Below are 25,428 nucleotides of genomic sequence, written 5' to 3'. Positions count from 1 at the left end.
AAACCCCGATTAAAATTTCCCGAGGTGTGGTATGCAAATTACGCGAGTTTTCATTTGCAAATTACGCCTCTAGTTCTGTTGTGGTTTTCAATAGTTGTCGTTAACGACGTAAGCTAGTACTAACTGCAGCGAATTACTCGCGTGTCGCAATTAGAGGTAAACTGGCGAACATGAATGCCTTCTCTTCATTCCCTGTTAGTACCATATTTGCAACAAAGGCAATTATGTACGCCAGGGTACAAATGCATAAAGTTATTAAGGAGTTTACCAAACCCCATCAGGCGGACGCGTTATCGAGGTGGTAAATAAATCAAATGTATTTTTAGTCTTTCTTTTGATTTTTTTAATATAAACCACATTATTGTATTATTATATACAATCGACATACATGCCAGGATTGTAAGGAAATAGCAAACTCGTTGATGGAAGAAAATAATAATTCTAATGAAGATGACTTTTTCGACTCTGAGAGATGAAAAATATGAGTACGCAATCTTATTCAGATACCAAACAGAAAGTAACTAGTTCAGAAGATATATTTAATTCATTAATTTTTATGACTCTTTATATCATTTTTAAATAATCCCGACAGTATTGTCATAAATTATAACATTTATATAATAAATGTTGCAATGATTATTACTGTGATCCTAATAGAGAAGTAATGATTAAGTAGTCATGCGGCCAAATGACTGATTTCTGGTATATAAAATTTAAGAATCATTTTATTAGAAACAGTTGATAGTTAAAGAGTATTTACTTCGAGCTAAATTTTTTATTTCTTAAGGAGATTAACCTAGAGGATACATTTATATTATATTTAGTCATTTACTGACACGTTAAGAGATTATAGTGACATTTACTATTGGGACTTACGGGACCCCACCAGATGTAGAATGTGATAAGTGTTATCAGACGCATGGACGGTTAAATAGTATAGAATATGGTGATTTGGAACTAACATTTGTTTCCAATTACTCATCTTTAAAGGAATCTTTAATTTAGCGAAGTTTCGTCGGTAACTGAAATTCCCAGACAGCACGTCCACCGTAAAGGTGACAAAAAGCTGACTTTTTCAAATAATCTTATCGACATAACGAAGAGATATTTAAAAGATGTATAACGTTACATTTCACTAAATACAGCAGACTAAAAGATGTCACTGGATGGAAGTCTAATAAAGGAAGAGAAAAGCTTTTTCTAAGATGTCAGAAAGTTAATGGAAGGTGACAGTGTCAGCGCCATTTTGTTTAAATGCGGTTTTACGGACGAATATAATGTAAAAATTATATCACTACGTTTTTATTGAAAGAAAAACTCAATTTCTGATTCAGAAGGATCGCTATCGTTTACCTTATTTTGTTTCTTGCTATTGGTATAATAAGAGAAATTTTTGAAAAGATGTTTCAATTTTGTGATCTTTTAATCTTGACTGAAAGATAACTATCCACCAAACACGGTTACGTAACAATAATATAACCGTTACATAACGTTTGTAACGTGTAATGTAACATACATGTAACATATAAGTAAGATTTGTATTGCTATTTCCTCTGCTATATAACACTGTTAAAAAACGAATAATGTAACGTATACATAACATATCGATAACATGTTATATGTTATATAACATGAATGGATGAATAGTAACATGTTATATATTATATATTATATAACATGTTACTATTATATAACTGCAATGTATACAAGTTTGTAACAATGTTACCGAACGGTAATAATTCCACGTTGTATGATATTAATGTATCTTTTGAATAACATTCGTTATATAACATGTTATTCCAGTGTTATGCTATTGTAACATAGTGTTTGGTGGGTAATCGTCAACTTTTAGACTTGACTATAAAATGACAAAATCCGGGGCATAAGACATCTTTTCGTCTTCTTTTTGTTAATCATATGCTGATAAAAGATGATTTTTAGGAAAATTCGTCATCTTTTAGTTGGTATAGTTGTGCTGTCTGGGTTTCTATGCATTTTATTATTAGTTTTCCAAGTTTCTTCCGGAATGGTTACCGGTTTAATGAAAAATAAACTAAAAATATGGAGGATTTAGGTGGATGTTTTGTAAAAATCTCATTGCGACTATGATTCATGCTCATGAAACTCTTCTTCCCTGCAGCATCGCCCGAAATCCTAAGTTCCAATCTAGAGGACCAAATGATCTACGAGACTCAAAGTATGGTCTTCGAGATCAAAGCCACCGGCTTGCCGAAACCTGAGGGGAAATGGTTCAAAGATGACGAGCCGATCAAGGCTGGAGACCGATTGAAGATCGGGCACTCTGGGGAGCTCTTCCAGTTGACGCTATCGAACGCCACCCCTGAGGATTCCGGGGTCTACAAATGCATCTTCACCAACAAGATCGGAGACAAGGCTGTCGAAGGGAACCTTACGGTCGCTCCGACTTCCGAGTATCGAAAACCGAGGTTCAAGGAGCCTCTTCAGGACCTTAACGTGCCCTTCGAGGAACCTGGAGAATTCAAAGCGGTTCTTACCGCTGATCCTATTCCTGACATCGTTTGGTGAGATCCTTGATTAAACATTTTCTCACACAATGTGAATCTACAGTTTGAAATCCCGATAAAATGCAAGTAGGTGTTCGAAGGATGTAGATATTGATTATTCATTTTCAAGGTGTTACGACGGAGCTGAAATTCCAGTTGATGACGAGAAGCTACAGAGGAAATTGGAGAGCACCGAAATCGAAGATGGGTTGAACGAGTGTACTGTCACTCTTGGCATTCCCCGATGCACGGTTGAGGAATCTGGAAAGTACACCCTCAAAGCGAAAAATCATTGGGGCGAGGGTGAAGCCAGTGTAAGTTTCAGCAAATTAACCCTTTGCACTCGAAGCCCTTTTCGCCCGGACGAACCAGCAACTCGGGACGATTTTCCGCATACTTGGTGAATGTCATCCAGCTAACGTAAAATTATTTCGCATACAAATTAACGTATAAAACTATTATATTTTAATATTTCATGTATCCTTACATGTGAAAGAAGAAAATTTGTTGAATATTAAGGACCGTATCGTTCCTTTGTATGGTATTTTATATGACAATCGCCAAGATGCGTCCTCGGCTTGTCGGGGCAATCATTGCAGTAATTGTTGTTTGATGTCTTTCGCCGGGCTTATTTCGTTGAGAGTAAACCTTGCAATTCTTCTTAACTCCTGTTAGAATGACATGTAGCTTTCCATTCAATGGAATTTCGTCGAAACTATAGGTCGAAGTAGAAGCTCGATCACGAGTCTGGCGGACATCTCCTCTCAATTAGTCAACCAACGTTTTTTCCATCCTGCATCCTGCCTAAGCGGCTCTTCGTTCCTCTGCTTTTTTATCGATTTGTAATGAATATAAGAATTAACTGAACAAATCTCTAAATCCCCAAAAAATAGCTTAACACGTTCCCGCCGGCGCCAATTTTCATTTGTTTCCCCCAACGGCGGCACACAAATCTATGTCGCGCTTCATCTGGCGGCGCGCATTTCTCGCGTGTTCAGACTTGCACGCGCTTCTTGTTTCTTCAGTATTACATTGAGCGCTTACTTTGCAAATGATGTGACTCGTGCCGTTTTTTATATCCTAACCACAGATTTCTGTTAGTAAAAATAACTAAAAGGTGGTTAGAATATTTTTTTAAATTTTGCCCTTAAAAATATTTTTTTAATTTTGCCCATAACATGGATATGGAAATAAGTGATTCGTCTGATGAATGTGTAAATAGAGGCAGGAGAAACGCATCAAGATTACGAATACTTTCTTCCTCTTCAGGCGAAGATTTTGTTAACGTAAACAGCAACGTTATGGAATGTTCCTCGGGGGAAGATTTGAGTGTTGAAGTTACATTCATAATACTGAATTTTTATGTGTGTGTTATTAAGCAAAATTTATGTTCATAATACGTTATTAATTATAATTTTTATTCAAAATACACGTTTTTATGTATGTACGTTAAATTATCAGTGTCTAATAGCACAATCGAATGCGAAACACAGGTAGTACACGCCGCCCGATGATGCGTCTAGCGCGAGCCACCGGTGGTACACGCCGCCCGATGGCACAATCAAGCGCGAGCCACCGGTGGTACGCGCCGCCCGATGGCGCAATCAAGCGCGAGCCACCGGTGGTACGCGCCGGCGTGAACGTGTTAAGCCATTATTTCAAGGACTTAGAAAACAGCACGTCGAGGCACATTGGCCCGCCCGATTAACGCCGCCCATATATTTTATATAGTTTATGATAACATTGGTTTTTTTATAGTAACTTCAACCCCACCTCGTGAAATCCTTTTCACGGGAGTTATTCCAAATGGTCAAAGATGTGCCCATCCTTTTGTCTCTCCATGTTAGAACTAAAGTATTATCTTTGCGGGATGCTATCGTGGATTTCTTGTGGAATTTTTTTTATTAGACATGGCAGCTCCTCTTATTTGTTAGGATCGTCCTAGTTAAACGACAAGGGGTATGATTATACCCTTCCTGAAATTATACGAACATATATATACCTTGTTGCCGATCGGGTTTCCGCACCAAACCAAATGGTGACTGAGAGCGACCTCTCGAGTTTTTGCAAGGGACCAAGTGGTGACTGAGAGTGCAAAGGATTAAAACAAATACATTTATTGGTGGCAGAAGACATTAGTTTTGAAATTTATTTACACCTCTGGAATTAATTCCGTTTTACGTAGGCGCGCTTGGACCTTCTTCTGAGACCTGAAATCGAGGATTTCAACGACGCAAACGTCTATCCGGAGGAGATGATCCAATGGGAGGTTGTCATCAAAGCGAATCCATTGCCGGAGGTTTCATGGACGAAGAACGGCAGAGAAATCAGAACGGATGACCACTTTGAAATACAGACGGACGACGAAAACCATAAGTATACGCTTATCATTAAACGCGTTGAACTCGATGATGCAGCGACCTTCAAAGTTATTGCCAAAAACTACCTCGGAGAGGTCAGCAAAGAAGCGGTTCTGCATGTCTACAGTAAGTGTTTTAACATTGCTTTTTGTATATCTTTACAAATCTATGTTCCCGGGACAATGTAGTTTAGGGGGGAAACCACATTAGGAGGCTGGTTTTTAAGCTTTCTTTATGCATTTTTTCAAGCCGGATAAAATAATTAGAATTTGTTTATATTTTGGGATCATTTTACTAATGTTTTAAACTAAATCTCGAATTTTTTCTAAGTCGTTTCCGACGGAAATGTCCAAGTTATAAGCTGCCGTGTATCGAAGGTCGTCGTTAGAATTGGTTATTTGCGTGCCATGTGGAGGCCACAATTTCGATCTTAAAGCAAAATGGTTTATTTCCTACATTATTAACATGTATTCTAAGAATATGAACTACATTGAAACTGAAAATGTTGAAAATTGAATGTTTTAGGGGTATTTGAAAAAAATGTTTCAATTTTCACCATTTTTATTGCAATTGTTTTGCAATAAAGAACACATTAAATTATGATATCGTCTTGAAAGTTAGTTCATGTCCTTGGTAATTAAATCAAGGAAGCTCTCATCTTTTTTTATAACGATTGGTCAATAACTTTTCGACCTACAGTGCACTCAAGTCGGAAAAAAGTCGTTTCGAAAAAACCACGTTTGAAAAAAGAATTACCGAAAACTAAAAATTTGAAACAGTAATCAATTATATAAAGTAGTTACCGGTTAATTAGCGATTCCAGCACCATACAACAATCCTTCTTCTTCTTCATCAGCATCATTTAGAGCTTGCATCTCCTCTTTTAAGAGACTACCTGTGCGCCGCTGTGCGGTCGAGCGCCGAACTAAAGGGCGTTTCTTTTTGTGCTCATAGGATCGGAACAAATTCGGATTTCGTTTTGAAACTTTGGGAACATAATATGCAATAGTAATATTAACAAAAAAAAATTCGATTTTTTGGGACGTCTAATTTGTTTTCCCCCCTAAAATAAAAATCATGTCAAAGCCAGAAAGATCCGCTTATTCGAAAGAAATTACTTCAGCAATATATTTAACTAATGTCATATACGATTGTGTCGAAACGTTTTAATATCGAATTGTTATTAATATCTTTTTTTACAGCCGAAGCTCCGGCTTTTGCGAAAGGCTTGGAAAACGAGTTGGTGAACGATCAGGAAGATGTCGAACTGAAAGTTCGTGTAACTGGAGTGCCAAAGCCGAGGATCAAGTGGCTGAAGAATGGCACCGGGATCATCGAATCCGATCGTTACATCGTCGAGACTACATACGAGGGTCAAGTAGTCAGTACTCTGACGATTAAGCAATTTTGCGAGGAGGACATCTCAAGGATCAGCTGTGACGCGATGAATCCCGTCGGAAGAGACACGACATCCGGTCGCATAGACATGGCCAGGTCTCATCCATCGTTTGGTCGACCTTTGCCGAGATCGGCGGAAGTCGATGAAGGGGAACCACTCGAACTTAAAGCTAAGCTCAATGGCAGCCCGATTCCAACGGCCAAATGGTTCAGAGATGGAGAAGAAATTCAGCCTGACGATCACATTAAAATCGAGGCCCTTCGCGACGGCACGGTTAAACTCACAATCGACAAAGTCACGCCAACGGATTGTGGGGCATATAAACTGGTAATCTCTAACACCACTGGCGATGATACGGCATTATGTGCCGTTGCTGTTACACGTAAGCTATTAGCCTTATTAGTTTTTAATTCTTCGTTCCATTTAGTTATTAATTATTTACACGTAAAGTGCCACGACACTAGATTTACCGTATACGCTGCGCCGGTCTTCATGGACCGATGGGTGGCTTTTGCTTTAATTCAGTGGATGTATCACTTTATAAATCTGACTGTTTTGCAAAATTATAAGGGCAAAAATAATTTTAAGAATATTTTATTCATCTACTTCAGAGGACGAAATCCTACCGTGTCTTCTGGGGGACTGACGCTTTTTTAGCCATTCCAGCATATTTCCATTTGCTTGCTTTGTTCGTTTACATTACAGCTTTCGCATCGAGCTTATCTTATCACTCGATGGTGTTGAATGGCGTGAACGGGAAATAAAGCGAAATCGGCGTGGCACTTAACGTGTTAAGGTGAAGTGAAACACTTCGAGGAACTTGATCGACGTCGGTAAAGAAAATTTTTCTAAATACCTATGTTGCCGACGTTCGTTTATATATTGACAGCTGGGTCGAATAATATCGAGTATTGTACTAAATAGCGTCCTCCGTCTGTCGTTTTCGTACAATAATTATAAAGAAATTGAAGTAAAACTCCAGAAATCTCTGAATTCATGGTTTCTGAGGCCCTAACTGACTGCAAAGGGACCCCCTGCGCCATCTCTGATTCTTGAGTCAACTAAATTTTCACTCATATTACCATCGTTTTAGCATAGAAGCGCAGATGACACTTTTTTATCTTTATCCCGTTCAAATGTGAGTTTATCGATTACCAGCATGTTCTAAATTGTCGTACAATTATCCTGACACTTTCATTTTTGATATTAAAGTTTTCAATAATTGGTTATCGATCGAAATATAGGAGCTCGACGTCATTTTGTTTCTGGTCTGGGCTAAGTTAAACAATTTTTTCAAGAATCTAAACTTTGAAAGGGTCAGGATAATTCCTAGGTGTTCACTAATCGTGCGTCAAAGTGTCAGCCGGTTCAATCCAATACCCTTAAAAAAAAGTGTTTTATTCGAATCGACTGATTTGAGGGGGATTTCATTTCACCTTAACGTGTCAACGGAAAATAAATGTCTTACATGTTCCACCGTTAAGTAGGATTATCTCCTATTTATTAATAAATCAACTTTGCAATCATTTCAGCTTCCCCAAGAAGACCATCCTTCACGAAGTCCTTGGAGAATGCAAAAGTGGTCGTAGGCCAGCCAGTGAAGTTGGAAGCGCAGATCGTTGGATTCCCGAATCCTGAAGTGCAATGGATCAAGGATGGCGTACTCGTGAGACCAACCAAAGAGATTAACTTTGTCAATGAACCCAACGGCATGATCGGATTGTCGATAGAGAAAGCCCGTCCTGAGGACGCCGGAACATATTCGTTGATAGTATCCAATAAACTTGGCGAGATCAAGGGAGTCGCAAAAGTTGACGTCGAGGAAAAAGAAAGAAAGCCAGGTTTCCTGGCAACTCTTCATCCGTTGACAGTGGTAGAAGGGTTCCCCGCCAAAATGGAGGTGAAGGTTATTGGAAAGCCTGTGCCTACGCTCAAGTGGACGCACAACGGTGCAGAGGTTTGTTAAAAAATGAGATATTATGATCCTTTATCGAGTCTTGAAGAAAATCTTCATTTAGATAATAATTTCAACGAAGTTTCTTCTATTTAAAAATTCCCACCTCTAAATGATATCATTTTATTAACGATTTTAATATATTGCTTGACAGATTGTGCCCGATGGTCAGCACATAAAAATCGTAGAACAGCCCGATGGAACCTGTGCATTATTAATCGATAAGGTAACTCCAGATGATGCAGGTGATTACGAATTGGAAGCAATTAATTCCGAAGGGTCTGTATCCAGTAAAGGCAGCCTGCAAGTCGCAGGAAAGAGCAAATCGAACGCTCCGGAAGAAAAGGCTAGCTTCCTCGGTCCCTTGCGAGATGTGTCCGTTGAAGAAGGTCAACAGTTGGTCCTCAGTGCACCTTTCGTCGGAAATCCGATGCCGGATGTCATCTGGACCAAAGATGGACAGCCCATAGAGCCTTTGGAGAGAATCGCGAGTACCTGCGATGGGAAGAAAGTCGGACTTGAGATCAACCCTGCCGAGCTTTCGGACTCGGGCGTGTATAGTTGTCGTCTAGTTAACCCACTAGGAGAGGATAGTTCCAATGCGCAGGCCACCGTAAGAAAGGTCTACCAACCACCGAATTTCACGCAGAAATTCACGGATCTCCAACAACTCCCGACCTTCGACGCCAAGTTTCCTGCGCGGGTTTCTGGAGTTCCAATACCAACTATCTCCTGGTACTATAATGACGAACCGATTCCTACCGATTCTGAGAAATACAAGATCAAGAGAGACGGAGACGCGTGCTGTTTGTACGTAAAGGACTGCACACCTCAGGATTCTGGAAGGTACAAGTGCAAGGCTGCAAACAAAGAAGGCGAGGCTGAATGTGAGGCCACTTTAGCGGTCGTCGACAAGATGTAAGTTTTTAGAAAAATCTATTCTATAATAATTCAACGTAATTAGTTATTATCGTGTCGTGAGGTTTGTATTATTGCTTCCTGGCGTGTGCAGAGAGAAGATGCAGAAGATAGAGCCACCGTCCTTCCTGAAGAAGATCGGCGACTGCGAAGTCTATAGAAATATGACAGCCAAATTTACCGCCTGCATCACTGGATATCCAGAACCAGAGGCCGAGTGGTTCCGCGACGGAGAAAAAATCTGGCCCTCGGAGCGAATCCGCATTCAACAGGAAAGTAGCGGTCTCTTAAGGTTGACTATCGGGAATGTCAGCGAGTTGGATACTGGGAAATACAGCGTGAGGATCCGCAATCCACACGGGGAAGATATTTGTCACGCCGAAATGACTTATGACAGTACGTATGGTTACATAAATGACTGAGAATCAACCATTCAAACTCTCTAAGGAAATACAGGACGATATATTTTAACTTTACCTTTATCGCTCTAATTTCTCTGTGAAACTTCAAAGTCTATTTCCGTGAGAGACGTGTTATTTCTTAAGAAATATAAAAATTGCTATAATGTATGTAACTATTTCAGCCCTGGAACCTCGATCCAAGAAGCCCGTCGGAGACTTGTACATAGACTATGACAAGTACCACAAATCAGGAATCCCGTTACCCTTAGCGATCAAGCCGATCATCAGCCGCATGATGGATCGTCACTTGACCCTATCTTGGAAGCCATCCATACCCATTGGACCACGCATCCCTGTTACTTACCAGGTCGAGATGTGCGAATTACCTGACGGCGACTGGTTCACAGCTCGCTCCGGGATCCGCAGCTGCGTCTGCGACATCCGCAACTTGGAACCCTTCCGAGACTACAAGTTCCGCATCCGAGTGGAGAACAAGTATGGCCTTAGCGAGCCTTCTCCGTATGCGCAAACCTACCGGGCCAAACTGGAACCTGAACCGCCGAAGTTCTTCCCGTATTTGCCGCCAGGGATAGACTTCAGGCCGGAAACCAGTCCGTACTTCCCCAAGGACTTCGACATCGAGAGACCACCACACGATGGTTACGCTCAGGCTCCGAGGTTCCTCAGACAGGAGCATGACACGCAGTACGGTGTCAAAAATCACAATTGCAACCTCTTCTGGTTCGTCTACGGTTATCCGAAGCCCAAGATGTCGTACTTCTTCAATGGCATCCCGATAGAGTTCGGTGGAAGGTACGATCATACCTACACGCGAAACGGCCAAGCCACTCTCTTCATTAATAAGATGTTGGAGAGAGACGTGGGCGTTTACGAGGCCGTTGCGAAGAACGAACATGGAGAGGCCAAGCAGAAGGTTCTGCTGGAAATCGCGGAATATCCGACGTTCATCCAAAGACCCGATGAAACCATCATCATGGCCAGGCATAAGGGTAAAATCGAGGCGCGGGTCATCGGTGTGCCTTACCCGGAGTTGAAGTGGTACAAAGATTGGAAGCCACTCGCAGCTTCGTCTAGAATCAAGGTATGCATCTATCAACATTAGACACTATTAATTCATGTAAATGGGATTATTGTCATACTTTCTTTTTAGATCACCTTCTGCGAGCCCGACTTAGCTGTTCTTACGATTAATGATGCCATCACTAAGGACGAAGGTCTCTATTCTCTTAGCGCCGTTAACGTTGCTGGGTGTGTTTCGACATCCGCGATGATCCATATAGAAGAAAACGAGCAAGAATATGGATACAGAACGTACACTAAGAAACGCGACATCAGGGCGAATCCTAGATCAATGGATGAGTATTATGACCTAGGAGACGAGCTCGGCCGAGGAACTCAGGGGGTAACTTATCACGCCGTGGAAAGGTTTACAGGAAAGAACTTCGCCGCAAAAGTTATGCACGGCCGTGGAGAACTGAGGCCATTTATGCATAATGAAATGGAGATAATGAACAGTCTGAGTCACCGCAAACTCCTACGCCTTCATGATGCTTACGAGAGTGATAAGACATTCACCCTTGTGACAGAACTGTATCCTTCACTATTCATATTTACGTTATGTTCATACCTTGTTGGAGATATTTCATCTAATTGTTCCTTAACTATATATTTATTTAGAGCCGCTGGCGGTGAACTGGTTGACAACCTAACTAAGCAGCCTCACTATACCGAAGCTGATATTGCTGGGTACATTAGACAACTTTTGTTGGGTTTAGAGTACATGCATGGAAACTACTACGCCCATCTTGGTCTCACGGTAAGACCAGCAATTCCACTCCTTTATTAAACATCATTCCAATCATTTCGAGTTGAACTAATTAAACGGAGACGTATTATTCGTTTAATAAAAACGGATTAAGGGAAGTAATATGGAAAGAAACGGTTTTTATTTTCCTGTTTTTTTAATTTTCCAGCTTGGAGACCTGTTGATTTCTCACACAGGAGGTGATGATCTGAAGATAGGCGATTTTGGATTGGCTCGAAAAATTTCCCACGGAAGACTCATGACTTTGGCCTATGGCATGCCGGAGTATGTCGCACCGGAAGTGGTGAACGATGACGGTGTCAGCTTTGGGGCCGATATGTGGTCCGTTGGCGTCATAACGTACATCCTGTTGTCCGGAATGTCACCGTTCAGGGGAAAAAATGACAGGGATACCTTGACCAGGATCAAGAACGGGCTGTGGGACTTTGACGAATATTGGTCGAATATCTCTAGCGAAGCAAAAGACTTTATCAAGAGTCTTTTGGCTTATCAGCCGGAAGTTAGGTTGGATGTTAAGAGGGCTTTGAGACATCCTTGGCTTGAGAATGCCGACAGGCTTTCCACGGACCTCTATAAAATATCATCTGAGAATTTGAAGAACTACTATACTCTCTTCAGGTAACTGTACATGCAAAGTAGGGTCATTTCGTCAATTTATGAGGTCTTTAAGAGGATATAAAAGGCGCTAAGAAATTTAATTGACGTCGGTAAAGTAAAATTCATCTACAGCATTTTTGGTCGTGTCATTTTGAATACTCAAATGGTAACATATGCTGGCGCGTCCCATTACCGACATTTATATTTATGTTGAAGTCTTTTGCAGTCTACCCTGAGAATTATACGATCTCAATGGTTTTATATGTCATTTCGGTAAAGTAATAATGAAATGATCGATGTAAAACTGCCAAAATTCCATGAATTCATGACTGTTTATATTTTGACGAACCAACGTCGCCATCTGTGACGTTCAGCTGCAACTAAATTTTTGCTCTAAAACACGTGTTAGCCATAGGGCAAGCCAGCATTCTCTTGTAATCGTTGGTCAAAGTATTTGCCACATTTTTCCATCTGACTCTGTAATATTCCATTTCTATGGTATTCTAAATTGTTCGAGCTAGGGCCTGAAACTCTTTATTTTCTATTCTAAGTCTCCGAGAAGCGTAAAACGTCGAAAACGTGCACGGACCACGCCATGTTGATTCCAGTCCATGATAAGTAAATAAATTTTTGATGAAAAAAGAAATGTTAGGAGTTTCAGGACCTACTTTAGAACTTCCATATTCACGTGAGAAAATTTGAAACGAATCAGTACACATAATTCGGGGAATACTTTTAGCAACAATTTGACTTCTCAGATATATGCAGGCCGACTCTTTCATATCACATTAACGATTCTATTTCTTTGATTCACAGAGACTGGTACAGTAACGCATCTTGTCGAACCTGGTACCGAAGACGCAAACTTAACGGCGCGTTTGAACATCCTTCAAAGATGGTTTACCCTCCTGGACAAAAATACACTCCGGAGGCGAGTCCCGAGAGGTGCTTTACTCCCAAGAAGAAGCCTTCTCCAAGAACCTGGGAGAACCAAGTGCCCTCCCGAGATCCTATTGACACGGAAATTGGTATTATCAAAAGCGAGAGTCAGTAAGTATATTTATGTTTTACGGGTCGCAATCAAGAAATTTAATGCAGAACAAGACATATATTTAAATTATTTCCGTTTAAATGTTAGCTATTTAATTGTATCAAAATTTCCTAAATTTTCGTAGCTATCAGAATGGACCGGACACTTATCTTCTTCAGCTTCGAGACACAGACTTCCCGGTACGATTAAGGGAATACATGAAAGTTGCTTACAACCGGAGTTCCGGGTATTCTCGCACTGTTACCGATGACAATAATTTCGATTGGAGGGTAAGGACTGGTTATTTGCTAAATATCATGTTGAAAAAAACAAAAAGAAATGTAAAGAAATGCAAAGACTCCGTTACGTCTTTCTGTACACCTAAAAGACGGAAACGGACAGAGTTGTGCGTTTCCGTACATCCTACGAGTTGACGTAAACGTACATGTATCTATAGATAGATTATACTATCACGATGATCGTCCATTACTTCTTGTAGATGTACAAAACAGAAACGGATAGGGATGTCCGCTGCCTATCCGTTCGCTGTTGCTCAAAGAGAAACCAAAAATATACAGAAACGTTCAGAATGTGTCGATACAGACTTCGTATGCTGCTGTTCGTTTTTTGTTCAGCAGGGTGTAACGTTTTTGTTATTTTGGTAACCATTTTTTTCAGCGACTAATAATGTATATTTTTCTGTACAATTTCCTTTACCTAGACACCGGTGATACGAGAACGTCGTCGTTTCACGGACGTGATGGACGAAGAAATCGACGACGAGAGGAAGGAAAGAATCAATCGTTACGGAATAGCAGACAGCTACACTTTGCGACGTTTGCGGCACGAGCTGGGCACTCGATTAGACACATACGCTGAAGCTGAAGCATTGCTGGAGACAAGGAAAGACGGACATTTACCATTTTTCCGGGAAAAGCCGCAACTGAGACCTATAGTCGCCGAGAAACCTGCGGAACTTGCGTGCCTAGCTGTAGGGGACCCGAAACCTACGGTTCAGTGGTTCAAGAACGATATGGTGATTCAAGAAGGTGGCAGAATAAGTATAACCGAGGACCAGGACGGCAGATCTATCTTGAGCCTGAACCCTGCGAAGGAACACGACATCGGTATTTACAAGGTGGTCGCTAGGAACAAAGTCGGGCAGACCGTGGCCAGGACGAGAGTTCTGTTGGCGACTGTTCCGTCATCCCCTGACTCCCCGGAGGTAAATATAAAGTTTGCAATTTGTAACAGCGACGGCGATGCTTCGCTCGCAACTGCGAACCGAAATTTTCACCCCGAGACCTCATATTACCATTTAGTATAGTAGCGTATAAGACACTTTTTTTCCATGGTCCCGTTCAAATACGAGTTTATCAATTACTACAGTGTTCTAAATTGTTGTACAATTGTCTTGACCCTTTCGTTTCTCATATTAGAGCTCCCAATAATTGTATATCGATCGAAATACGGGAGCTCGACGCCAGATCGGAACGGTTCCTCGCGATTCTTCCCTTCCGGTTCCCACGGGGTCACAAAATCTAGCGGAAGTTCGGTAGAGGAACCTTCGATTCGCTTTCGGGGTGTTAGCTCCTCGCGAGACCCTCTTTCCGACCACGGGCCGGGCCTTTCTCATTCTCCATCTTAAGGATTTGCGACTCCCTCGACTTAGCAAGAAAATGAAGGAAAAAACGAATGACACTGTGTTTATAAAAATCATTTCGTCGTTGCAGGTAGCCGAGATTTCGGACACCGACGTGCTCCTTCGTTGGAAGCAGCCAAAATGCGATGGAAATTCTCCAGTGCTCTGCTACAGTTTGCAGTACTGTGCAGGAGACAGCGTCGATTGGATCAACGTCGCCAGCAACATAGATCACGAGTTCTACGTGATAAGGGGTCTTCAGCCAGACACCAGCTATCATTTCAGGTTGTTGGCGAGAAATCGCATCGGCTGGAGCGAGAAAGGAATCCCCACGAATCTCATCATGACAAAAGACGTTGGCGCTCCGAAGGTTCAAGTAACTCGTGCCATGAAGCACCTTCAGCAGCTAACGGAGTCGGGTCAGGAGATCGTTCTGGAAGAGACCAGGCCACACATCGACTACTCCATAGAAGACAAACCCATCGAGTGGTCGACCGAGAATCAGCTCACTAACCGATACAGCTTCATTTCGGAGTTGTCCCGCGGCCAGTTCTCCGTAGTCGTAAAAGGGGTAGAAAAGGCCACGGATCGCGTCGTCGTAGCGAAGATCCTGGAAGTCCGTCCCGAGACGCAAGAGCAAGTTACCCGGGAATTCGAGGCTCTGAGATCCCTCAGGCATGAGAGAATAGCTCTCCTGGAAGCTGCCTACAAAGTCTCGGAGTCCCCGATCGCAGCCCTGATCTTAGAGAAGCTTCAGGGTGCCGACGTGCTGTCCTACCTGTCCAGCAGACACGAGTACTCCGAAAATTGCGTAGCCACCATCGTCACCCAGATTTTGGACGCTCTGCAGTATCTGCATTGGAGGGGCTACTGCCACTTGGATATTCAACCCGATAACGTTGTCATGGACTCCGTCAGGTCGGTCCAGGTTAAACTGGTGGATCTGGGCAGCGCCCAGAAGGTGACGAAGCTTGGCACTCCGGTAGCGTGCCACGGACATCCGGAGTACGTTGCACCGGAAGTCCTCAACGAGGAGCCAGCCTATCCACAGACGGACATCTGGATGGTCGGAGTACTCACGTACGTCCTGCTGTCGGGGACGTCTCCTTTCAGGGGCACGGATCCTGACGAGACCAGACAAAACATCTCCTTCGTCAGATATAGATTCGAGCATCTTTACAAGGAGCTCAGTCAGGAGGCTACGAGGTTCCTCATGCTTGTCTTCAAGAGAACGCCAAGGTAAAAGCATTCTCTTTTCGCCCTGGAACGATCCTAGAAATTCTTTCCTTTCGGTCTTCCCCGGCATTGGATATGGACCCATATGGTTTTGATACCATATTTATCAATTTTGTCCAATCTATCCTTTTGCACTCGAGGCTTTTTTCGCCCGGACGAACCAACAAGTCGAGACGATTTTCCGCATACTTGGTGAATTTCATTCAGCTAACTTAAAATGATTTCACATACAAATTAACGTATAAAACTATTATATTTTAATATTTTATGTATCCTTACATGTGAAAGAAGGAAATTTGTTAAATATTATAGACTGTCGTTGCTTTGTAACTACGTAGCTTACCGTAGAAAATCGTAGATATTTTATGTATCCTTACATGTGAAAGAAGGAAATTTGTTAAATATTATAGACTGTCGTTGCTTTGTAACTACGTAGCTTACCGTAGAAAATCGTAGAAAACCAATATATGACGTTTGCAATATGAAGTGCTGCAGATGCACGATATATGTATCTGCTAGGATATAAACGTTTTTTACTTGGTAGAAAATCGTAGAAAACCAATAAATAACGTTTGCAATATGAAGAGTACTGCAGATGCACGATATATGTATCTGCTAGGATATAAACGTTTTTTAGCGCATGTGTAAACATGTAAAAACTTTGAAGGAATAATTAATTTGGCGCTGGTGTTCAAAATTCTTTCGACTTAATCCAGTTTAATATCAAATTTCTAATTGGATTTATTATTTTCTAATTATAAATAGAAGAGTGTAATATACTTCGCGCTCACGTAGAAAACTGGGAACGTATTATACTGTATTATACGTTGTAATGTACGCGGAGAAAATCACATATATTACATGATGTATTATACCTACCCAACCCTGCTGAGAGTCACCTCCAGGGTTGGGTAAGTAAATACCCTAGATAATTTACGTAGTTTTTTTACAGTAACTTACTAGGTATTTTACTTCACAAATTTGATACGTGAGGTAAATTACATGAACATGGCACGTTACGTTTCTGCAGTTCTTATTCCTGATACGCTTAAAATTCAAAATTATCCATGGAATGTATGAAAAACTGGAACGTGAATCCTAGATCTTTTTAATGTTCGCTTCAATTTGCCATTATTCTTTATTACTTTCTTTTTTTGACTAAAATGTTTATTCACAAGAGACGTATATTTTGACCGTTTTGAAAAGTGAGGTTACAGTACCGCCATCTTTCTCTTGGAATTTATTCGGTATTTTACTTGAATGTTACGAAAAATACATCCCTTACGTATTTTACGTAAAAAACTGCGAATGACGCGTCACTGCCCAACCCTAGTCACCTCTTGAGTGCAAAGGGTTATTAAAACAGCGGCAGGGAAAAAGCGAATTATTAGGTTAACTTAAACTTACGTCGAATGTTACAGCAAAAGGCCAACTGCAGAGGAATGTCACGAACACCGATGGCTTTTGCCGACGGAATTCATGATTAAGAAACGCGAGAGAGCAGTGTTCCTTGGAAATAGGCTGAAGGTATACAATACGGAGTACCACGAAGAGAAGCAGAAACTGGCCACGAAGAGCGACAGCTTGTCGGAAGCCTTTGGATCGGCGAGGCAGCTCATCAGATCGAATAGCATACAGGATGAGCTGTTCACGACGTTTTAATGTCTAGCATAAGTTTTCCAATTACGTATTTATTTATTTAAAATGTTTATAATTCAGACGCGTCTAGTCAGTCCCGCTGTATAACGACGAACGGTGCCTTATGTGAAAAACAACGAAAACTCTGAAATTGTGATTCTCAATGACTTTTGCTATTATTTATTAATTGTGATTTGTAATACTCTCACGATATTTCTATGCGATTCACAGGTTCCGTTCGTAGGCCTTATTTTGGTGTGTTCAACAAAATTACATTTAATATAAAAAAAGAAACAGAACATGAAGCGGGAACAATCGATGAAAGGAAGTGGTGATATGATTTATTGTACTCGGAAAAGAATTTTAAATTGTACAAAAATTGTAATCACGCTCTCTTAAGCGAGCATACGATTGATGTAAATTACTATCAGGTAATAAACAATTATAATTAATACCTCGTAACAATATTCAGTATCTTCGACTAGATGATCAAATAATATTACTAAGTTTCTCAATGTCTACTTGAATAAAAATCCTATATCGTGGTGATAGTCTTGTCGATTGTAAGTTTCGTAAATAACTCAGAGCTTCTTATAGTTTTGAAGACATATAATATGCAGACAAATCCACGTCACGGACACGAATACATTCCCATCACTGATGATAAAGGATCAAGATTACAGATGTTTAATATCGAGGAAGAGGCTATTTTCTATCATTAAATATTATTTTTATTTACAATTGTTTCTCCCTTTGCATTACAATAGTCTGTGACAACGATATACTTAAGTGTATTTTGCTATTAGATCTCAATTGTAGTAGACAGAGGATAACATTTGTATAATTCTTGAACGGAAATAGTGTTATTAATTGAATGCCCAAAAAGAAATTCAAAATAGACTATTTGTAGTACATGTATGGCAGTTTACTAAATCGTACAGGGACTAGCGACAAAATATAAAATATAAAATATCTGAAAATCTGCTCACAACCTAAGATTTCTGCGAGGTAATACGTTTTTTTTTTCTTAGGCCATGAGCAGGATAAGAAAAATCGTGCAATCATTTAACTTTATAAATATGAGCTTCTTTTACAGTTCGATGCTTTCAAATGGTTACAAAACCCTCTTGATTTGCATGCAAATACGATCACGTTAATGTTTCCTATAACTGTGATCATCTTTTAGCAAACTGTGTGACGTACTCCTTTACCTTGCTTCTAAATGAATCCTTATCTTTTAAGTATAAGTCAGCTGCTTCCTTGTTCAAGGGATCGTCAAAGTTTAATAAATCCTATTACAAAATTAAATAATATTTGTTAGAAATAAGTTTCTTGTATTTTTACTAATCGCAGACCAATTGCAGAAGAGAACATAAACTCACCGTGAAAAGTGAATTTAGACCCCATACAACATCTTTAAGTTTTCGAGTAGGAGCCCAGCCCATTCCATCGATGCTATTAGGCTTTAAAATGGACAGACAAACGTCACCATCTTCGTTTATATTAGGATGCCAAAGTTTTGTTAAGCATTTTACTTTCGGGGGCTGAAAAAATTTGTTTACATGTACATTTTACATCAAAGTTCATTATAAATATTTACAACATAGTCGTAATAAGTATTTACAATCATATTGTACTCTTCAGATATGTTTATGTGGAAGTAAAAACTGCCACCTATCCAATACCCTTCATCCGGTACAATTAAAAGGGTAAATTCGTGCAACCGGTGAGGATCATCAAACGTAATTTGACAAGTACTAGGAAGAGTCTGCTCCATCTCTTGTACCTAACGCACATAAGAGTCAAAGACAAATGCAACAAATGAAAATAAAACATATGATTAATGAGTGTTTGTCAAAAACTTTAATCGATAAAAACAGAATACTTGCCTCTTTAACGAGCAATTTATCTCTCACCGAGACACGCTTATTGTAGTCTTTAGATTTTGAGTTTGAAATATCTGCATTCTTTTTTAATTTACCTCTTAGCGTAATCATATTCTCATACGAATTTCTGCTTCATAAAAGTTCCTTAAACTTTGAAAGATCGATTTGAAGCTCTTAGTTTTACTCGGAATAATGGTAACGGAACATATTTATTTATGTCCATAAAGCATGCATGGACTAAAAGAAAATTCTTTGAAAGAATATTTTATCTATACCACAATGTACCCTTTTTCTATAATTACTCGATCAAAAATACCTTTTGTAAATCGTTATTAGCAGGACCATTCGTGATTACAAGAATTTCAAAGTTAGAAATTCTTTCCTCTAACCTGAACGCAGTATGCAGTTAGGAAAAGAAATGTTGCGCCTTCCCCAATTCTGTTTTTGCTTAAATGTATATGATATACTTAATGTTGTCGCTTGTTATTTATTAGTATTCAACTATCACCATTTAAAGTTGTTACAATATTTAAACGTGATGTTAGATTTTAATGAGTATGTACATTTACACATTTTGCCTTACACCGATTTTATAACTACCAGCGTTAAGCGTTGTGTGAACGCTGTTTCACGCTAGTGTTACCAATAAAACCGGAGTAAAGTGGCATTTACACCACTCTTAAACCAATAGTTATAAAACCAGGGTGTGTACGACAGGATATGTAAATGTACTCAATGTTAAAACTACAATGTTAAATGTCGTATAAATGCCGGTTTATGAGTTACTAATAGTGTTTTTAGCTGGGCTCATTAAAATATATACACTGAAATATACAGTAAACTGGAACGCCAGCGTGGCCAAGGTTAGGTAATTTAGCGTTTTTCGAGGTTTTTGACGTATATTACGTAAACCACGTAGTTTACCGTAGAAAATCGTAGAAAACCAGTAAATTATGTTTCCAATATGGCGGATGTCGCAGATACACGATATATATATATATATCTGCTAGGATATAAACGTCTTTTAGTGCATGTGTAAACACGTACAATTTTCGAAGAAATAATTATTGGTGCTTGCGTTCAAAATTCTTTCGACTTAATCCAATTTAATATTAAATTTCTAATAGGATTTATTATTTTCTATTTAGAAATAGAAGAGTGTAATATATTTCGCGCTCACGTAGAAAACTAGGAACGTATTATACGTTTTAATATACACGGAGAAAAACACGTATATTACATGACGCGACACTACACAACTCTGGGGGAGATATTCACGCCATTGTTTGAAAGGGAAATGTGACGTCAGCAGCTAGGACAACGGTAACCGTATACACATTTCAGGCAAACGCCGCAAGCGGCGCTCCGATAGGGCAACACGCAAACACACCTTAGTTCGCCGTGTAGTTAGATATAGAACACAAGAAAAAAAGAAGTCTAACGACAAAGTACCACAAAGCGCGGTCTATTAAGTTTGTAACAAAAGAGAGTTTATATATGCTAAATAGGCTTAATAATAAGTACTGTGATTATGTCGATACAGTGTTTTATTTATCATTAACAAAAATATCATTATCATTAACAAAATATATATCATTAACAAAAAAGGCGAACGAGTCGGGTAAAATAGTGCTGACACGCATGTAGCCGAACGCACCATAGAAACACGCCCACTGATGCCCTCTACGTCCTTTACACCTCTGTAAAAATTAGAACTGCTTTCAAAGGGGCGAAATTTTTATGATCGGTAAAACAGGGTATGCGTGTGTGCTGCGCCGTAATCTCATCCACTCATGTATAACATTTTATTTGGTATTCGTAGTTGTCTTTCCCTTTCTACATTGACCCTGATACTGAAAACGAAAAAGCGGTAACTTCATTCTATCGGTACTATGCTATATTTGAAATCTGCAGACGCGTTTTTCTTTACCGATAGAGAATATTTTGCCCGCTTGAGTTCCATGGCGCTAGTGAGCCGAACCTCACTTTCGACAACGGCGAGACACATCGTCCCGCTCTTCTCTGTTAAAAGTATGTTTAGTAACATGGCCGGCAATAAGGTCATTTGTAGTTTACAAAATGTTGGAAATGGTGAAAAAATGAGCGACAACAGCGATTCTAATTTAACCTCTAGTGTAGAAGATATATTCTGTGATTCCGCCGATTACGTACCATGCCCCGATTTTCAGTTTTTGGTAAGTCGTCATGAGAATGCTTGGTATTATTGAAAGAGGTAAACGCCTTTACAGGTATATACAACAGGGAATAATGAGGGAGTTAAAACGAATAATTCGATCGATTTAGCAGTTGTATCGAAGGGTATTTTTAAAACTCTTATATGTACCGCTACTAGATCATCAAAGTACCGAATGCGGTGTCCATTTCTTAGATTGTAGTTTAGAAATGAAAATGCATTTTGTGGCTTATTTCCTTTTTGGATAGAATCTGTTACTTCTGTTTCCATAAGAGATTTTAGTTTAATTCGTTTGTCCTGTGTTCAGGATACATAAACCTACGAAGAGTAGATTTTTTTAGCAGATAAATGAAGTCTGAATGTGTGAAAATAGGTATTATAGTTGTAAGCGTGTACAGATTTTTATTACATTTGTAGTATGAAGAATGTTTTTCTAGACTTCGACTTGTTATATCTGTAACGGGTATTATGGGCCATGTTTTGGAGAACCGGTCTGTGCGACGTGCCATGCCTTTCTGTTTCCGGATGATGTTGGGCTGTTACAGGTTCCATTATTCAGCGAGGTATGCAATCTTGGTGATACATTCTTTAGGTTTCTTGTTAGGTATTTCTGATCTTTAAATAAATTACAGAAAACAGATGACGAAGACTCAGGAAACGATGAGCCCACTGACTTATATTATAATGCAGAACGTCGGACTAGTCAGCATCAACAAAGTTCGCCTCAAAATCGAAATCCTGTTGGACCAAATATACGGAATGTTCCAAATCAGAACATAGACTTGAATGAAGATCATATTCAAGCTCCTGTAAGAAATTATTCCGTTCCAGCTCAGAACGATGCGATGGTAGGGCAGCTTTGTCTACGAAATAATCCATCAGGACTTCTACGGAATATCCACGTTTCTGCGAATCTTAATCCAAATATTCAGAACGGCCAAAATGGAAATGGTTATCCTCAAAATCGAGTGCCACAACGTCAAAACCAAGTACACGATCCGGTTGAAGAGGATCTTCCAAATCTAGATCTTGCTGTTGCTGACAATGGTCGTAATTTTCGTGGCATAGATCAGTACCATCAATATTCAAGAAATTATGGTGTGCAGGGTAACGTGGAAGAACCATCCAGATCTCGACATCTATCCGAAAGGCTAGAAATGTTATCAAATCATAAACATGTAGAGCATGAACCAGTGAATGACCCAGGTCTGGTAGAAAGATTGCCTCCAGAAGTTCTACTAGCAGTATTCTCACACTTGGATGACATAAGCCTTTGGTCGGCAGCTAATGTATGTCGAAGATGGTGTGGCCTGTTATCGACTCACATAACGCCTCAACAATGGCAACAGCACGTTCAATTACGATGGCCCTTGTATAAACCAATTGGACACGTTAGAAACTGGTACAAAGTTTACGACCAACTTGCTTCTTCTGCACCATGTCGGACATGTTTGGCTCAAACATCTTTAAGAACAGGACCACCGAGAATAGAAGAAAACTCGTGGAGAAGAAATAGGCTGCGCAATGAATTGAAGAGTTTAAGGATTGACCCTCCAGAAGGGATCGAAGCAACTCCCCTTGATCAAATGTGTTGTCACTGGCAGGCAACGATAACTGGACCAGTAGGCAGTCCATACGAGGGAGGATTGTTCTATCTATACCTTCAAGTGCCGTATAGGTAAACGCTAATATTTTTATTTTTTATGAAATGTGTCCAGAAACAGTTGGCACATTATTTATTATTTATTTCAGTTACCCAATGTGCCCACCGGTAGTAAGATTTTTGACAAAAATACTTCATCCAAATGTATCGAGGCATGGCGATGTCGGCATTGACTCTATTCATCATAATTGGTCTCTGGCACTAACGATATCGAAAGTATTAATCAGTGTACAGAGCTTGTTAACAGATCCTTATTGTCAGGTAAGTAATGCACATTATGCTTTGACTTGCCTGAGAGCCCCGTGCCTATAATACCAAAATTATTCTTTGCATTACTATTATACCGTTAAATAATTCTTCATTTTTAGGTATGTATGGAACCGCAAGTGGGTGAAATGTACATGAATGATCGCGAAAGGTTCGAAGAAGTCGCAAGAGCGTGGACCTGGAAATATGCAATGCATGACGTGGTGACACCGTCGTAATTTGTTCTCGGAAGTGAATTCCGTATAGTGATCGAAGTTGTCAATAATTATGTGATAAACAGTCGGAAGAATCGCTTCCAAAATGCCGCCTTGTTTACCAGACCCGGCTATAGTACTACTACTATGTTTCGTTAAATTTTTACAAAAATGCTTCTTGTGTTTATTCGACTTTTTATCCTACTTCAAATTACTTGCGGATATACAGGGGATTAATTCAGCATTGGTTCACACTGCAAGCATTAACATGATGTGATAGTACCGTTAATAGTCGATTAACATCATCTTAATTTTTTTTTTATGGAAAGAAATTATATCAACAAATATTGTGTCAGAGTTTTTAAGTTAAATGTTGAGTTGTATAAATAGTACATACTCCCTAGCATTTTCCAGTTTTACTGCAGATTTCTTATCTCCAAACACAGGAACTCTTGCGATTACAGATATTCAAATGCTGACGAGGGGATGTCAAAATATGGTACTCGATAATGATATGCAACACATAGTGTAGTCATTTCATCAATATTCACGAACCTAAGGGAATCTTCAAAATTGTATGAATTGTCGGTAGTTTTTTTGGGCAATGAAATGATCTAAAGCCCTTCGTTGATCACATTACGTGTTGGAAATGCCAATGTAGATGTGTGGTACTTGTTCGGTAAAGAATGTGTTCAGGAAGGTTTTCGAAATCAGAAGGAATGTTGGGAAAGAACCGCACCATGAGATGTTCACTTGAAGTAATACATATGCATTATAAATCTCGTGAACGAAGAACGTCATTTGGATTTGGTTTCTTTCCCGCTTTTCTGCCGTCAGCTTAGTCGTTCATGAATGTAGGTAGTCAATTTAATATGAGACTGATGGTAAAGGTCTATAATGATTAAAGACGATTCCGGCATTGAAAAGTACATTTTCGCAGAGTAATCGTTAACCCGTTGGATCTGTCGTTTTCGTCATTTTTTTTTAATACCAAATGCAGGGCTTTGCAAAAAGAGATGTGCTTGATTTCGCAATTCTTTGTTTCATAGCACGCGACCCATGTAAGCACCTCATAGTTACGCATCAGCTATTGTAATCTTTGTATACCGCTTTCTTTTTTTTTCAACAACAGTGTCATTTATTTTTGTACGTTTAGAACATTTCAAGAGTTTAATACGCGATAGTGTCAGATTGTAAATTATGAAGGAATGTAACTAAAAATAAATACATTTTTCCTTTACATAAGCCCACTGAACACCAAACCTAACAGTTACGTAACTTAAAGCTTACAAATAACATTACGTTTGTTACAATGTAATAACCTAATAGTTACATGACATTTCTTACTATCATATCTATATAAATGTAGCATAACTTTGTTACTCTCATCTTGCATTATGTTACTGTCCTGATATTACTGTGTACATGCAGCATATATTTGTAACAAAACAGAACTACATTGGTGCTAATTGTCATTTATTTTATTACATCATCGTCATTGTCATAATTCATTGTCAAACGTCATAAGATTAATATATGTCATATTTTGTTTACTACTCGTATGGAAAAATGTGATTTTAATTCGTACGCGCATATACATTATTAGTCATGGTTTTCCAGTCGAATGAAATCCTAATTGATGTTAAGTAAAGTCAAATAGTTTATCATTACATAATTT

The 25,428-nt window shown here is 39.5% G+C and overlaps 3 protein-coding genes across 14 annotated transcripts in view; 2 read left to right on the top strand and 1 right to left on the bottom strand.

The window, feature by feature from the left end:
- Positions 1 to 18,008, top strand: part of LOC105695912 (obscurin) — a 78,508-nt gene extending 60,500 nt beyond the window's left edge. For all 11 annotated transcript variants that reach the window (XM_012417955.2, XM_012417954.2, XM_012417944.2 and 8 more), the window contains 16 exons: positions 2,141 to 2,543; positions 2,656 to 2,839; positions 4,711 to 5,011; positions 6,088 to 6,666; positions 7,817 to 8,241; positions 8,393 to 9,156; positions 9,251 to 9,552; positions 9,740 to 10,659; positions 10,729 to 11,168; positions 11,256 to 11,394; positions 11,552 to 12,021; positions 12,817 to 13,050; positions 13,176 to 13,320; positions 13,752 to 14,255; positions 14,764 to 15,911; positions 17,330 to 18,008. In XM_012417955.2, the coding sequence (XP_012273378.1) occupies positions 2,141 to 2,543; positions 2,656 to 2,839; positions 4,711 to 5,011; positions 6,088 to 6,666; positions 7,817 to 8,241; positions 8,393 to 9,156; positions 9,251 to 9,552; positions 9,740 to 10,659; positions 10,729 to 11,168; positions 11,256 to 11,394; positions 11,552 to 12,021; positions 12,817 to 13,050; positions 13,176 to 13,320; positions 13,752 to 14,255; positions 14,764 to 15,911; positions 17,330 to 17,570 (7,199 nt within the window). In that variant the 3' untranslated portion in view covers positions 17,571 to 18,008. The remainder of the gene's footprint in view (positions 1 to 2,140; positions 2,544 to 2,655; positions 2,840 to 4,710; positions 5,012 to 6,087; positions 6,667 to 7,816; positions 8,242 to 8,392; positions 9,157 to 9,250; positions 9,553 to 9,739; positions 10,660 to 10,728; positions 11,169 to 11,255; positions 11,395 to 11,551; positions 12,022 to 12,816; positions 13,051 to 13,175; positions 13,321 to 13,751; positions 14,256 to 14,763; positions 15,912 to 17,329) is intronic.
- Positions 18,009 to 18,254: 246 nt separating this feature from the next.
- Positions 18,255 to 20,047, bottom strand: LOC105695914 (NEDD8-conjugating enzyme UBE2F). 2 transcript variants are annotated; one of them, XM_012417957.1, is made up of 5 exons: positions 19,749 to 20,047; positions 19,436 to 19,669; positions 19,171 to 19,332; positions 18,929 to 19,090; positions 18,255 to 18,838 (listed from the first exon to the last, which is right to left on the bottom strand). In XM_012417957.1, the coding sequence occupies exons 2-5, from the start codon at positions 19,541 to 19,543 to the stop codon at positions 18,722 to 18,724; spliced, it is 549 nt and encodes a 182-aa protein (XP_012273380.1). In that variant the 5' UTR covers positions 19,544 to 19,669; positions 19,749 to 20,047; the 3' UTR covers positions 18,255 to 18,721. The 2 variants fall into 2 exon arrangements, with proteins under 2 accessions (XP_012273380.1, XP_012273379.1); XM_012417956.1 differs by having other exon boundaries at positions 19,436 to 19,582.
- A 1,382-nt stretch (positions 20,048 to 21,429) lies between these two features.
- On the top strand, positions 21,430 to 24,990 carry LOC105695936. Its single transcript, XM_012418010.1, has 5 exons — positions 21,430 to 21,627; positions 22,064 to 22,189; positions 22,259 to 23,304; positions 23,379 to 23,550; positions 23,658 to 24,990. The coding sequence occupies exons 1-5, from the start codon at positions 21,466 to 21,468 to the stop codon at positions 23,772 to 23,774; spliced, it is 1,623 nt and encodes a 540-aa protein (XP_012273433.1). The 5' UTR covers positions 21,430 to 21,465; the 3' UTR covers positions 23,775 to 24,990.
- Positions 24,991 to 25,428: the final 438 nt, after the last annotated feature.

The sequence above is a fragment of the Orussus abietinus genome, unplaced genomic scaffold (genome assembly GCF_000612105.2).
Source record: "Orussus abietinus isolate OABI.00-Male unplaced genomic scaffold, Oabi_2.0 scaffold67, whole genome shotgun sequence".
NCBI classification, from domain to species: Eukaryota; Metazoa; Arthropoda; class Insecta; order Hymenoptera; family Orussidae; genus Orussus; species Orussus abietinus.
This window is presented reverse-complemented; position numbering and strand designations above follow the sequence as displayed.

What these genes read in the sequence shown, in the direction of transcription:
- LOC105695914 (XM_012417957.1), bottom strand. Translation starts at nt 19,543, where the DNA reads ATGATTACGCTAAGAGGTAAATTAAAAAAGAATGCAGATATTTCAAAC. An exon ending in CTGAAGAGTACAATATGATT is followed by an intron (nt 19,091 to 19,170) that starts GTAAATACTTAT and finishes AAATTTTTTCAG; the next exon opens with CCCCCGAAAGTAAAATGCTT. An exon ending in GTCTAAATTCACTTTTCACG is followed by an intron (nt 18,839 to 18,928) that starts GTGAGTTTATGT and finishes ATTTTGTAATAG; the next exon opens with GATTTATTAAACTTTGACGA.
- LOC105695936 (XM_012418010.1), top strand. Translation starts at nt 21,466, where the DNA reads ATGTTTAGTAACATGGCCGGCAATAAGGTCATTTGTAGTTTACAAAAT. An exon ending in GCCCCGATTTTCAGTTTTTG is followed by an intron (nt 21,628 to 22,063) that starts GTAAGTCGTCAT and finishes ATGTTTTTCTAG; the next exon opens with ACTTCGACTTGTTATATCTG. An exon ending in TACCTTCAAGTGCCGTATAG is followed by an intron (nt 23,305 to 23,378) that starts GTAAACGCTAAT and finishes TATTTATTTCAG; the next exon opens with TTACCCAATGTGCCCACCGG.